The sequence below is a fragment of the Helianthus annuus genome, chromosome 3 (genome assembly GCF_002127325.2).
Source record: "Helianthus annuus cultivar XRQ/B chromosome 3, HanXRQr2.0-SUNRISE, whole genome shotgun sequence".
Taxonomy (NCBI): Eukaryota; Viridiplantae; Streptophyta; class Magnoliopsida; order Asterales; family Asteraceae; genus Helianthus; species Helianthus annuus.
This window is the reverse complement of record NC_035435.2, coordinates 77,543,398-77,556,827: the sequence shown is the minus strand read 5'-3', so window position 1 is coordinate 77,556,827 and position 13,430 is coordinate 77,543,398. Positions and strand designations below refer to the sequence as shown.

At 36.0% G+C, this 13,430-nt stretch overlaps 1 protein-coding gene across 8 annotated transcripts; it reads left to right on the top strand.

Moving 5' to 3' along the window:
* Positions 1-4,787: 4,787 nt before the first annotated feature.
* Positions 4,788-9,803, top strand: LOC110928976 (protein LNK1). 8 transcript variants are annotated; one of them, XM_035988301.1, is made up of 10 exons: positions 4,789-5,055; positions 5,654-5,832; positions 6,254-6,539; positions 6,636-6,729; positions 6,828-7,065; positions 7,151-7,502; positions 7,587-7,708; positions 7,940-8,076; positions 8,301-8,430; positions 9,366-9,803. In XM_035988301.1, exons 2-10 carry the CDS (start codon positions 5,809-5,811, stop codon positions 9,468-9,470), a joined length of 1,488 nt encoding a protein of 495 aa, XP_035844194.1. In that variant the 5' UTR covers positions 4,789-5,055; positions 5,654-5,808; the 3' UTR covers positions 9,471-9,803. The 8 variants fall into 8 exon arrangements, with proteins under 8 accessions (XP_022027745.1, XP_035844194.1, XP_022027746.1 ...); XM_035988302.1 differs by having other exon boundaries at positions 4,847-5,023; XM_022172053.2 differs by having other exon boundaries at positions 4,788-5,055; positions 6,254-6,729.
* The last annotated feature ends 3,627 nt before the right edge of the window (positions 9,804-13,430 follow it).

Genomic DNA, 13,430 nt, shown 5'->3' with positions numbered 1-13,430 from the left:
TATAATAATTCAAGTTTACCTTCTCAATCCTCACGAGTGCTTACCATGTAAGCCTAAAAATTCAGCCGACGCCGTTTTTTAAGAGGGTGTTTGGGATTACGTTTTGAAGTGATTACTTGATTATTGCCTTTGTAAAACATAAATAATCTAAAAAAGTGTTTGGATGAAAAAGTGATTATCTGCCTCCAAAACGCAATTATGGAGAAATATGTACCTACATGCTTTTTCAAAACGCAGTTTTGAAAACGCAAAATCTATTTTGAAAACGCATAATCTATTTTGAAAATGCAACACCAAACACCCCCTAAATCTCCTTCACACCATAACTTGTAATTATCACAACCCTAACTAACTAAAAATGTATGAGCCGCAACTAAGTCATTTCTTCTTCTACGCTGCTACAATTCGCCAAACCTTAAAAATCTACCAAACGTCACCCACAATTTATCATACGCCACACTGTAACCCTAATATCATTTCAGTTAATACTTATTTTAGCGAATGAAGGTGAAAGCAAGAAGCGAATGACAATCGGTCAATCACTTGAATCAATTCATACGAAGAGGTGGATTGAATAGAATTTTGGAGAGGTGCGTATAAAGATCTGAATTAGGGTTTTTAACCCTGAAAAGTTTGAGCGGCAATTGGCATAGGGTTTGATGGAGAAACACCCAACTACTTATACAAAACAAATATCGAGTTAACGGGAAGAATTTGGCCAAAATACATTACAATAATCGACTGGCATACCTTATTTTCATGAGCCATAGAAAGAGTGATTGCCTTCAAATCAACAGCTTTGATGTTGTAATGCCATCGGTGCTTCAGTTTCCAAAGAATGATGGGATTTCAGAGAGAAAGCAGAAGTGAAACGGCTGTGTGGTCCAAAGGGATTGCTCTGAGACTGAAAGAGAATGGGAACAAAAAAGGAAAGTCTGGTGTGATTGATACTCTGGTAAAAAACAGAGCGGAAGAGGTTGTTTGGCTTTACCGCCCAAAAGTTTTCATCAATGAGTATGAGCATGCCACGTGACAATTGGGAGTAAGAATATGCCAATTGAACAAAGATAGATTTGATTTATTATAATATACTTGTGGTAAGACTCGTGTGTAAACACGAGTGGTTTTTATAAAACCATACATAACACATTTTGATAGAAAGTAAAAAATAATTAGTGCAGACTTACAAAAGTATATAAACTAATGGTCAACAAGTTTAGTCAACAGGAATTCCATTATGTTGATAACCTAACCACTGTTGTCTATCGACTGTTAAAAACCTCTGTTGCATTCCAACAGACGTTTGCTAACAAATGTCATCCATTATCTCCAACAGAGGTTGCCACATTGATAGATGCTAAGTATCAGATGTTAGTCAACCCATTTTAAAAGGTTAGTCAACATAAGTTAAAAGGGTTACTCAACAGATGTTAAGAGAATAATGTTATGAACAATGAATTTAGTGCTCTCATTAAAAATGAGACCTATGAACTTGTTACTAAAACACCAGATATAAACATTTTTCGCAGGATGTGTTCTGAGGATAGGCTTCATGCAGAGCAAGTATCAAATGCTTTCACAAACTTCTATTGCTTTCCAAGAGATGTTTCCTAACAACTATTCCTCCATTATCCCCAACAGAGGTTGCCAGGTTGACAAATGTTAAGTATCAGATATTAGTCAACCCATGTTAAAAGGGTTAGTCAACATACATTAAGATGATAGGGCAACAGACGTTAAAAGGACAAACAGATGTTAGCAGGATGTTGACATTTTATAAAAATGTAATTTTAGCTCATGTTACCATAAGATTGTAATGAATGATCATGTATGTTTTTAAATTCATAACTTATTAGATTTGTATTTTACAGATTGCATAAACAATCATACATAAAATAAATACTCAAAAACAACTTACATGATTCACACTTATGTAACATCTAAAAACACAGGTAGCCTTTAGAAAATTTCCATACAAAAATTTATTAAAAAGACAAATCGCTATACATTGTTCTTTACGAATTGCAGGAATATTCGTAAATTCATAATTGTTCTTTTTCAACAATACACATGATACACTAATATAACATTTAATAAAAACATCACACCTAATAAATTTATAAAGCATTATAACACATATTACATGTTGTTCGATATAAAAAACATCATCCAAAATTTATAATAAATATGATTAAGTAGAAGATAGGCAATTAAATATTTAACAGTCATCAACCATGACATAACATGTCATCATAGATTATGTAAAACTTCTTTGTAAACTACATTAGTAGTGGTTGTACAAACTCGTTTTTCTTTATCACAAATCAAAAGTTTCAACCTCTTCCTACTTTTTACCCTAGATACAGCAACATATAGTTGGCCATGACTAAACACTGAACGTGGAAGATACAAACCAACACGCTCCAACGATTGTCCTTGACTTTTATTTATTGATAGGTCTAGGTGACCTTACAAACTTGTTCGCAAGTTAAAACTAAGCATTAGAAACATTTAGGTTTACTTCAACGATTAGAAATCATAGTATGGAAATGGGAATTGATAACAAATGGATGTTGTTACCAAATTACCCAAAACAAGAACAGGTAACGACACAATCTGGGTGATTGTGGATCAACTAACTAAGTCAGCAAATTTCCTACCAATGAAGGAAGCTTTTAGCTAAGTTGTATGTGGACGTAATAGTCTTGTTACATGGAGTCCCGATATCCATTGTATCTGATCGAGGCAGTCATTTCACTTCTCATTTTCGGGAAAGTTTTCAAAAAGCTATGGAAACTCGATTGAATCTTGGTATGGCTTATTATGAGCAAGATGAAAGAACAATACAAACATAGGAAGACATGCTAAGGCATGTGTGATAAATATTTGTGAAGTGGTATGATCACTTACCACTCATAAGAATTCTCCAATAAAAAAATAGTTATCATACCAGTATTAATGTTGTCCCATTTGAAGCACTTTATGGATGATAATACCATCCAATATGTTGGGAAGAAATAGGAGAAAAGCAACTATCATGTCATGAGATCTGCAAACCGTTAGAATTTAAAATGGGAGAAAGAATGCTACTAAAAGTCTCTTCGCGGAAAGAAATAGTATGATTCGACAAGAAAGGAAAATCAAGTCTAAGGTTTGTTGGACTATTCGAAATTATTAAATTAATTGCACCACTAGCTTATCAGCTAAAGTTGCCAGAAGAAATGGTTGGTATACATGAGGTATTTCATGTATACAACTTAAGAAAATGTTGAACTGATGAATAACTTAAGAAAACGTTGAACTAATGAATCATTAATCATACAACTTGCATGCATTTACAGAAAATGATGTCATTTTAGGATCAAACAAGCCATCAATTTTAGAAAGGGGCTCAAATTTAAAAAAAATTTAGACTCCAAAAATGTTGCCGACCTTGTTGACATATAAAAGATAATGACCACACCACTAGGTAGAAGAGTTTAAGGGTGTAAATTATGGTAAGTTGGCGAGTTTTGAGGCGTTTTGGGTTGGCAGGTTAAATTGTTCAACTTGAGCGTGATCCATGCTTTTATTCATGTTAAAACATCAACCCTAACCTACACACACCGAAACATCGTGTAACCCAGACACGACCTTTTAACACATTTATCTATGTCAATCCGGTTGATGGGTTGGCTGCTAGGAATCAGGTTGATTGGTTGTAAAAAATAGGTTAAAGATGATAAATGAGTTAGTGAGTCGACTTGTTTAACAAAACAAATTAACAGGTTTGACCTGTTTATAAAATAGCTTATCCAAGTCAACCTGAACACAACTTGTGTTATCAAACATGCCAACTCTAATACATACTGTTTTAAAACGGTTAGAGATATTCTCATGTCAATATGGAGCTAGCCCACTTGATCTCATGTTCAAACTTGAATAATAAGAGTTTTTAAAAGAATTAAGGTAAAGTAAAGTACAAGTATTTTCGGTTTAAAAAAAATACATGCTCGTGTAGTGTTTTGAGAGTGGGGTTTGTTTGTTTGTTTGTTTTTTTTATATAACTAAGTTTCTGGATATGTAAAATAATTTACATCGAGATAGTGTTTGGAAATTTTGTCACATGTATATAGGTTAAAAGTGGTACATAGTTTTGTTTTTCTAGTATTGTAAGATGGAAGTCAAGTGTTTTCCATAGCAATATCAAGTGTTTAAAAATAGAGTTAATTAGATAGTTAGTCATTGTGGTTTGTTCAAAGTTACATACTTAGGTACTGATAGTTTAAAATTACATTATAGGGTATTAACTTTTCATTTTGTAACGTTTGGAGGTATTAACGTTATTTGTAGGTTTAAAATCACATTCTGTTAGTACCTAAGTATGTTATTTTCTGCAAACCAAAGGGACTAACTATGTTAATACCCTAGAAGTTAATACTCCAAATGTTACAAAATGAAAAGTTAATACCCTAGAAGGTGATTTTAAGCTATTAGTATCTAAGTATCTTATTTTGTGCAAACCATAAAGACTAACTATGTAATTAACTCTTAAAAGTAAAAAAAAAATTGCATAAAACCAAGAAAAAATCCAAAACATTTCTTTTAACAATAAATATTTTATTTTATATTAAACCCAAAACAGGAGACTTTGACCTTACGAGAGCACTAGCGTCCACCAGAACCACCACTTGCCTACCCATGGGGACCACGTGGCAACCATAATATCCACGTGGCACAATCATACGATGGAAACAGATTTTTTTTGAACGGCTATACGATGGAAACAGATCGTATACCATCCATCCCTCTCGTCCACCAATTTCCAGATTCTCTCTCTTCCTTCACACTTATTTTGATCTCCCTGCCACGTGTCACCAAATCAACGCTCCCTTATTTTCCCTACCCATTTTTTATTTTATTTTACTTTTTATTTTCTCTCTCTCTAGAACCTACGAGATTTGTGTGTTGCGGATTCAGAGCTAGGGTTTTGTGGATATCAATTGCTCAGTTTCGCGGCGAAATTTATCCGAATTTTCAGCCGGTGTGTTCACGTTCACGTTTACGGTAGATCTGGTATAACTGTTTGTTTGTTTGTTATTGATTAAAATCTGTTTGTAAAGCTGTGATTGACTAATTTCCTGTTGTGTTATAATCGGATTTGTTGTTGTACCTGATTGAAGATGAATTTAATGATTAATAACTGTTTTGTTAGGCTTTGTTTGTTTAATTTTGATTGTTATTGATTGAAATCTGTTTATGAACTGTGATTGAATGATTTCATTTTTTTTAATCGGATGTGTTTGTTATAGTTGATGAAAGAAGGATTAGATGAATATAACTGTTTTGTTTGTTTAATATGATTGTTATTGAGTGAAATCTGTTTATGAAGCTGTGACTGACTGATTTCATGTTGTTTCAATAGCGGATGTGTTGTTGTAGCTGATGAAAGGAGGATTAGATGAATATTAACTGTTTTGTTTGGTTAGTTTGATTGTTATTGATTGAAACTTGTTATGAGCTGTGATTTCATGTTGTTTTGAATTGGATGTGTTGCTATAGTTGATAAAAGAAGAATTAAGTGAATAGTAATTGTTTTGTTAGATTTTTTTGTGATGTACTTGTTGTGGAGTTGGACTGTGTTTCTAAATGAAATGATTTTTTTTATTGTCAGGTGTAATATTGAAATATTTGGCTTTAGTTGGACTGTTGATTTCTTGAACAGAGGTAAGGGTGCTCTGTCTGCTATATTGTTACTGCTACTTTGGTCAAGTATGACCACAGATCAGTTCGTGGGACGCGATATCAGTGCTGGATAAATTTGAAGGAATGTCAGACTTGTCGATTTATGAGGTAGAGCTTTGTCTTTGTTAAGCTGTTTGATAGTATGTAAAATATGGAATTCGGCTAGTATCAATGTTAGGTAATCGTTTTGTTCACATGAACTTCTAGAACCTAGCATCAGTACGGATGACGAATGTTTGATGTTGTTATATGCCTTTTGTACCCAGATTTGGATAGGTGTAGAGTGAAAAAGATACTATTAAGTTTAATATGCACATTAACAGCTGTTAAAAGTTTTAATTGCACATGGAAACTAGTTCTAGCTGCTATGAAGTTATCATTTGCCAATGGCATTGAATCAGACATGTTTTGTGTGTTGGATTAGTATTTTCATATGTGGAACTAGCATTTAATTATTTTGTTCCTTCTTTGTACACCTACTAGATGCTTGTAGTTTTACAATAACCAACTTTTGTAATTGATGTAACAGCTTGAAGATATTATCTGGGATGATTTTGAACATAGTGGTGATCATATAGTGCCCCACCCTACTGACGATCAAGGCAGTGAAGATAAATGTGATGGTGACGTATGTAAGAAGCCTCGGCTTGATGTGACTCCTCTTCAAAGCAATGAAGAGAGAGTCTTTAAGACTTTAAATAAAGAAACAAACATAATGGAAAAAGATACTTGGTCTAATATGCTTGATGATGTATTCGCTGCTTCTGGTGATGCTGGCTCAGCAAAAGACATGCCTACTGTACAGTCTGATGATGGTAAACTATCAAATAATTGCTTCGAAAGTAGCAACATCAACTCTGGTAGTGGATTAAGCACAGATGAGGGAATCCTTAAAGATTCTTCTGGTGCAGTTGATAGGAACTCCTACAATGATCTTAACTTATTCTCCAATGATTATGGCTGGCCGGATGCTGGATATTTTGAGGACATGGACAGGATGTTAAGGTAATTCTCACTCAAATAACTAAAACATGTTCAATTTATCATTTTAAGGAATTAGAATTCTTCTTTTGAATTACAAAATACATAATTATATGTTGCAGCAATTGTGATTCGTCATTTGGACTAGGCGTTACTGGAAATGACGATGAATTGGTATGGTTTACATCAGACGATCCAGCTAGAGGACTTGATGATACATTGAAGATGGATCTTAAGCTTCCTAGTTCAGAGCCAAGTGCTTTAACGAATATTTCACAGGATCATGAACATCGAGAATCAGATAATAGGACATCTAGTTTTGTGCCTGAAAGCAAAGATGAGCTTAAGGACAAAGATCAGGTTGTTTTGTTGTATTTTGTGAAATTGAACCATATTGGTATAATGTTACATCATCATTATTCATGTTTCTTTAATTGCATTGCAGAAGGAGCAGTCAAGACAACAAGCTCTGACAGAAGGATTGACATCAGGCCATGGCTTAGGAAAATTTGGTTTAAAAGGCACCGACATGCGAACATCTTCGAGTGGTACATTTGATAAAAATATCACCTCAATGGACAATTGGCAGCAAAATAGAAACTTGGGACATGATTCTGTTGACTACATGCAAAGCAGCGGTTATCTGCATCTAGGGCATGATCATGTTTCAATGCAATCTCCAGATGGCTCGATGATGACTCAGATCAAATCTGAAAGTAAAGCATCAGGGCAGGTTCTTTCAATGGAGAGTTCTAGTCAGCCTTTATATACTGGATATCAAAATCAAGATCAATCAGGTATGATTCTCCAGGGTTCAGAAAATGACATGTCTCAATCCAAAAGGCAATTCCATATGATTGAAAACAAGATTGAATTTCAAGGTGATATGGAGGGCACTCAAAAGGGGGCGTCATCAGAATTGAATTCATCACTTAGTACTGAGCTGGATGAAATCTCACTAGAAGCAACTACTTTTCGCCAGCTGCAACAGGCTATGCTTCAGGTAATATGATGTTGCATTATTTCTGTCATGATATAAACCTAAACCCCACATGACATCATCATTATTTTATTATTATTATCATTATCAAACACTTCACCAACAGATGTTGAAAGCAAAGACAGCCATGTGCAGTAATTAAATAGGGCAGTACAAGGCACACAAGCTGCTTTTTTTCCCTGATTGTATTGCTAACCTTTTAAGTTGTATGGTTTGAACCTGTGTACTTTTCAGTTGGATCTGAGGACTAAATTATGTATAAGGGATAGCCTGTACCGTTTGGCTAGAAGTGCAGAACAACGACATAACTATGCTGGCATAAACGATGGCACTGGTACTGGCGGGCCCTTAGTGACCGAGGGGGCTAGCAAGTATGTTTTCTTGTCTCTTTTATCTTAATATTCTATTGGATTGGTTAGCCGACATATCTCTTTTTTAGATGTCATACCCTGGTGAATTTGTAAATTTGTCACAATTATTTTCTTTTTTTTTTTTTCACTTTGATTCCTTTTATTTATAACCTCATATTTGTTACAAGCCTGTTGTGACTGCGTTCAATACTGTTTTACCTGAATTTTTTGATGTTGTGTTTTAGGTACACTGGCTATATGGATATGGAAACTGATACAAACCCCATAGATCGAACAGTAGCGCATTTATTGTTTCATAGGCCTTCAGACTCATCTAACATGCCTACTTCCTTACCTCTCAAACCAAATGTAAAGGTAAGATGCACTAAAGCCTCTTCTTTTTGGTTTTGAGGTGATCATTCGATGCTCTTACCTTAAATAGGTTGATTTTGGGGTGTTATATTTTTAGTGGGTCAAATGGATAAAATCAAACAAGTGGGTTGAAATTGTCACAGTTTTTATTTTAGTGCATAGAATTTGTGAGTGTCATTCTTTTGAAAATTGTGTTTTTTGCAAGGTCTTTTTGCATCAAATGTAATGCAACAAATTTTGGTCCAATTTCTATTTTTGGGTAATCAATTTTACAGTAAAATAATGGAAGACAACAAATTTCTTTTCTCTACTTTTGTTAACTCTTAAACTTGATGCACGGAACCATAGTTATCAAAGGCGCTAGGTGCACTCAATGCGCACAGGCTTCGCCTGGGGCCTAGGCGCAAAGCGCCAAAAAAGCGCGGGCCTGAGAAAAAAAGCGCACAACGAAAAAAGTTAAAGATATCATATATAATAGAAAAATAATACCCAATTCTTTAAACAAAATAAACAAAACCTATTATATATTTTTTAGTATCATCTAATTAGTACCAAAAGTTCTAAAATATTGGTGTATTAATATAGAAAAGTAGTACGGAACTATGCACGGAACTAATAAATTTGAGGTAGATGTGGAAACCTTAACCACCAAATAGAGAACTTTTAAGTTGGTCGCTTAAAAGTAACTAATAAATTTAACCAAAATTGGTCACACTTTTATGCACTAAGCCCCTTTTTGTAACTATAAGTTTTCACTTTTTCATGCATTAATTTATAATTAAAAACGTTAAATAAATGATTAAAAGTATTTGTGGGTAAACCCAACCCAGATTAACGATGCCTGGATCCCCGCCCATTTTACGAACTCTAGTCTGGTTTAATCAAATTCTATAACCTGAAACTGTAACCTGAAAGTCATCTTGTGTGTAATCTACCAGGTTCATGGATCTAAGACGGGTCCAACTGTGGTGACCAAGAAACCATCTTGTCAGCAAGCGGAAAATGAATCAGATGACAAGATTTCAAGCACCCAAAAAAACTAACGTCTTGTTAAATAGGCATGTTTGCCTTTGAATCGACTATTTGTCGTGCCCAAATATAATCTATAACTTATCTAAGAGAGTCCGATATGGACTCTCGTAAGCTTGTTAAATTGTAGGGGCAGTGTGTATCTTCTTTTTTACTTGTCTAGTCTTGAATCTACTGTATGTAGTTCTCATGGAGGCCCAGTTTTGACCTAGAGTTCATAAAATATATGTTCATAGGGTGTCGTTTTGGATGCTTATATGTTCATCCACCAACTGGAATTGCACTTTCTATATGTTCCAGTTTTGTGGGTGATGTAAATTGTATTTCATCATATATCATTGTGTTTGTATGTTGAATGGAAAGAGTACGGAACTGGAAGAAGAAAGGGTGTTGCTAAAGCAACCCCTTCCGCTCTCTCAAAACATAGTGGGTCCGTCATTAAAAAGTAATATCTTTCTCGTATTTAGTGGAAAGCGGTGTGTTTCACAATACTAAAATAATTGGTTTTTCTTCTTGTTCTATTTTCTATTTTTAAAATTAATTAATGTTTATTTTGTTATTTTATGATATTTATTTGTTATCATTATTGGTTAAATTTACTATATGTGTTTTCTTTTAAATAATCAAGTCAAGTTTGACGTCATCCGGTTGTTGTGTCTAATAATCTTTTGCTAATCAAGTTGTTAATCTTTTGCTAATCAAGTTGTGTGCATGTTGATTTGATTTAAAAATTTTGTTTGGATATTTGAACCTTTTGGTGTTGGTGGTATTTCATGTAACTTGCTATGATTTACATATGTTATCTTGATTTGCTATGGTATTTTATTAATTTTATTTGGAATAGGTTAATTTTTGATGACGCTATTATTTTGACTCCATTGTTTTGTCAGCCTAAACAACACGTGATTTAAAATAAATGGTCGAAAAACTACGGTTAGTCTGGCGGTAAAGATACACCACCCAAGCAAGCTGATTGTAGGGCTATGCTTTTAATGGAAAGTTACAATTAGAACACATTACCTTGGATCACCACTCAATGTGCCAAAAACGAGCTAGCAAAGGCAGGGTATTGACTCAAATGAATTAACAAGGTTGAACTTTTCTCAAATCACATCAACCAGTAGCTTGCATAGAGAATTCACAAGCAAATTATGTTACATAAATGAAAAAACTGCAACTAACCAATAGCTGATTCTATATTCTGTTCAATACTCGAATCGGAACCCGGGTTTTTCCGTACCCATTTCTGTACCCGGGTTTTCGTAATACCCGGATGCGTTGTGTACAACAACTTTTTTGAACGTTTAGAGCTTGTGTGAGTCCTTTTGGGCAAATTTTAAGGCATACAATATGTAAATATAAAGGTTTACACTATACTTCTATGTTTTATGCCAAAAAAATGAATCGAAAAACCCGATCTATACCCGAACCCGAGCCATACCTGATCAATACTCGAACCCTACCCGACCAATACCCGAACCCTACACGGACCCGGAAATAGGGTATTCTAATACCCGGGTATTGAAAACCCGAACCCTACCTGAACCCGGGTACACATGGTATAGATTTTCTGGCCAAAACGCAGACCCGAACCTAACCCGGGTATGACCAATACCTGAAAAGTCAAAACCCGATCATACCCGTACCCAGGTATATACCCGAACTCAGGTATTAGAAAAAGCCTGGTTTGCACCTCTACTTCCACCCAAGCTGGCATCAATTGATGTTGGAAGAGTAATAGCTAAATGTGTACAAATCGTTTTTTTTAAACCGGACTAGTTTTTGAACCGAACCAGTTTTTTCATTCAAAACAAAAACCGGTATTTTTTTTATAACCAGTTTCGGTTACTAACCAATTTTTAAACCCAAAACAGTAACTAGTCTAACCGGTTTGGGCCGGTTTTTAACCAGTTTGTGTATAAAAAATAGGTTTTTTAAAACAGGTTTGAAAGATCAAACATACTAATCGGTCTACAAACCGTCGGTTTGTTTAAGTTTGAAACCACCAGTTTCGTTTTTTTTTTTTTTTTTTCCGGTTTCGATCCTAACACCAGTTTTTTATACACGGTAATAGCTAGTGTGTAAAGCCCACCCTAGTAAACATGTTGTTAATTTGCGACTAGTCACTACACAAGCATTTATTTATTTTAAAAAAACAACATTGACGAGGTATGACCCGAATCGGCCAACCCGATCTGGTCATTACCTATTATTTTATTATAAATAAATAATCATAGACATTCGTTCTAGAACATTCCATCTTGCATGGATAGGTCACGCAACCAAATCTCCAACTTTTTGGGAAGATTATGCAAATCCCTAACTTATCGGAGCCCATCCTAAGTTAAGGGAAACCCTAGTGGTAAACTATAAATAGAGGTAAACATCTAAGGTATAGATCATCTTACTCTCGTACAACTTTTCTCCACACATATATTCTTTTACTCCCGAAACCGAGACTTATTCTCACTTCGGAGGGTCGTTACAGGAATAACCCCATTCCTGTAACGAGTCCTAATGGTGTTTTGTTTTGCGGTCAAGCTGTTCGGATCGCCAAGTGTTGAAGTCCTCGTTGGATACTACCGTGAAGGTCAGTGTTTCTTCATTGGCGCCATCCGTGGGACCAGATCAGTAGCAACAACAAGACTGAACCCGATGGCAAGCGATCAGAACATAGCAGCGGCGCCAAGTCAAGCAACGTTAACTAACAATCCATTGATAGAAACAAACCCCGCTGTCTCCATGCCGGTTCGCCGATGGTAACCAGGTCACTCGACTTGGAGTTTGAAGCAGAGGGACCCCCACCGAGTTTTGCTGGTACTACCGCTGCCTCTTCTGGGACGACGGCAGCAGATTTGTTCTCATACACTTCTTTGCAACTCCAGTCAGCCGGACCAATTACAACGGGCGTAAACGTTTTAGCCTCAGCCACAACCTCTAGTGTACAGACTATACGTCATAACACTATGCCGATCATCACGTCAGCTAGCCCCAGCATCGTCATATCGCAGGGTGGCGCACCCCAATATTACCAACCTTCGGTCACTTACGCCATGCCACCTCTGTATTCAGCAGCGCTAACAGCGGCATTATCCACGCCGCCCCATCAACCTGTGGTCATGCCCGCGGGAATCATGAACGCCCTAGTTACTCCAGGGAATCAGGCTTATTTTCCCAGGTATTACTTCGCTCCCCCGTACGGGTACTTGCCCTAATACAATACGCCAACGTATACTCCCCAGGGAGGACCACAAGGTTACACTCAACAATCGCCATACGCGGCGTATATGTCGCCTTGGTGGACTCTCCCAGCATCCCAACCAGTTTACAGTCAAACTCCTCCCTCGGCGGAACCCGCATATGATAGGGGAAATACATCTAGGCCTCGCTTCTCCCCAGGAAGAGGCCCAAGCTCAACAGTGAACGTTACTCCGATTCCACTCCCTGTCACCCAGGGTGTCAGCCAGGGCGGGATAACCCCCCCTGTGCAACCCATTAATGTGGAAGAAGACGAACTTACTAGGCCATATAAACCGGTAGATGCTACTTTCAAATCCAAATTTACTAGAATAATAGCGGAAACTCCTGTAACACCTCGAAATTTTGCGTCCAATAATGTATTGACACGTGTCATAAGTTTACACGTGGTATTAAATACTAAGTAAAGGACTAAAGTTGACAAACATTGAAAGTATGTGAATTCGAGGGTTAAAAATGTCAACGAGGGATAAATATACTGTACAGTAACCCTAAATGATGCTCGTACCTTCAAACGAATGAATCATGGATCGTACGGAACAAAATGTGGAAGAAGGTAAGAGATTACAAACTACAGGGGTCAAATGTGTCAACATGTTTAAATTATACCTCTGAGTGACCCTTTGACAAACCCGAGACTTTGTAACAGTAAATTACGCTCACTAGAATATAGGATATAAACTTCGCGAAGTTCCGTTTTAAAACGAGAAAGTTAT

Bases quoted from the DNA above. Each gene is read 5' to 3' on its own strand.
- LOC110928976 (XM_022172051.2), top strand. From the start codon at position 5,809: ATGTCAGACTTGTCGATTTATGAG. The intron at 7,066-7,150 runs GTTGTTTTGTTG...ATTGCATTGCAG, and splicing joins AGCTTAAGGACAAAGATCAG to AAGGAGCAGTCAAGACAACA. The intron at 7,709-7,939 runs GTAATATGATGT...TGTACTTTTCAG, and splicing joins TGCAACAGGCTATGCTTCAG to TTGGATCTGAGGACTAAATT.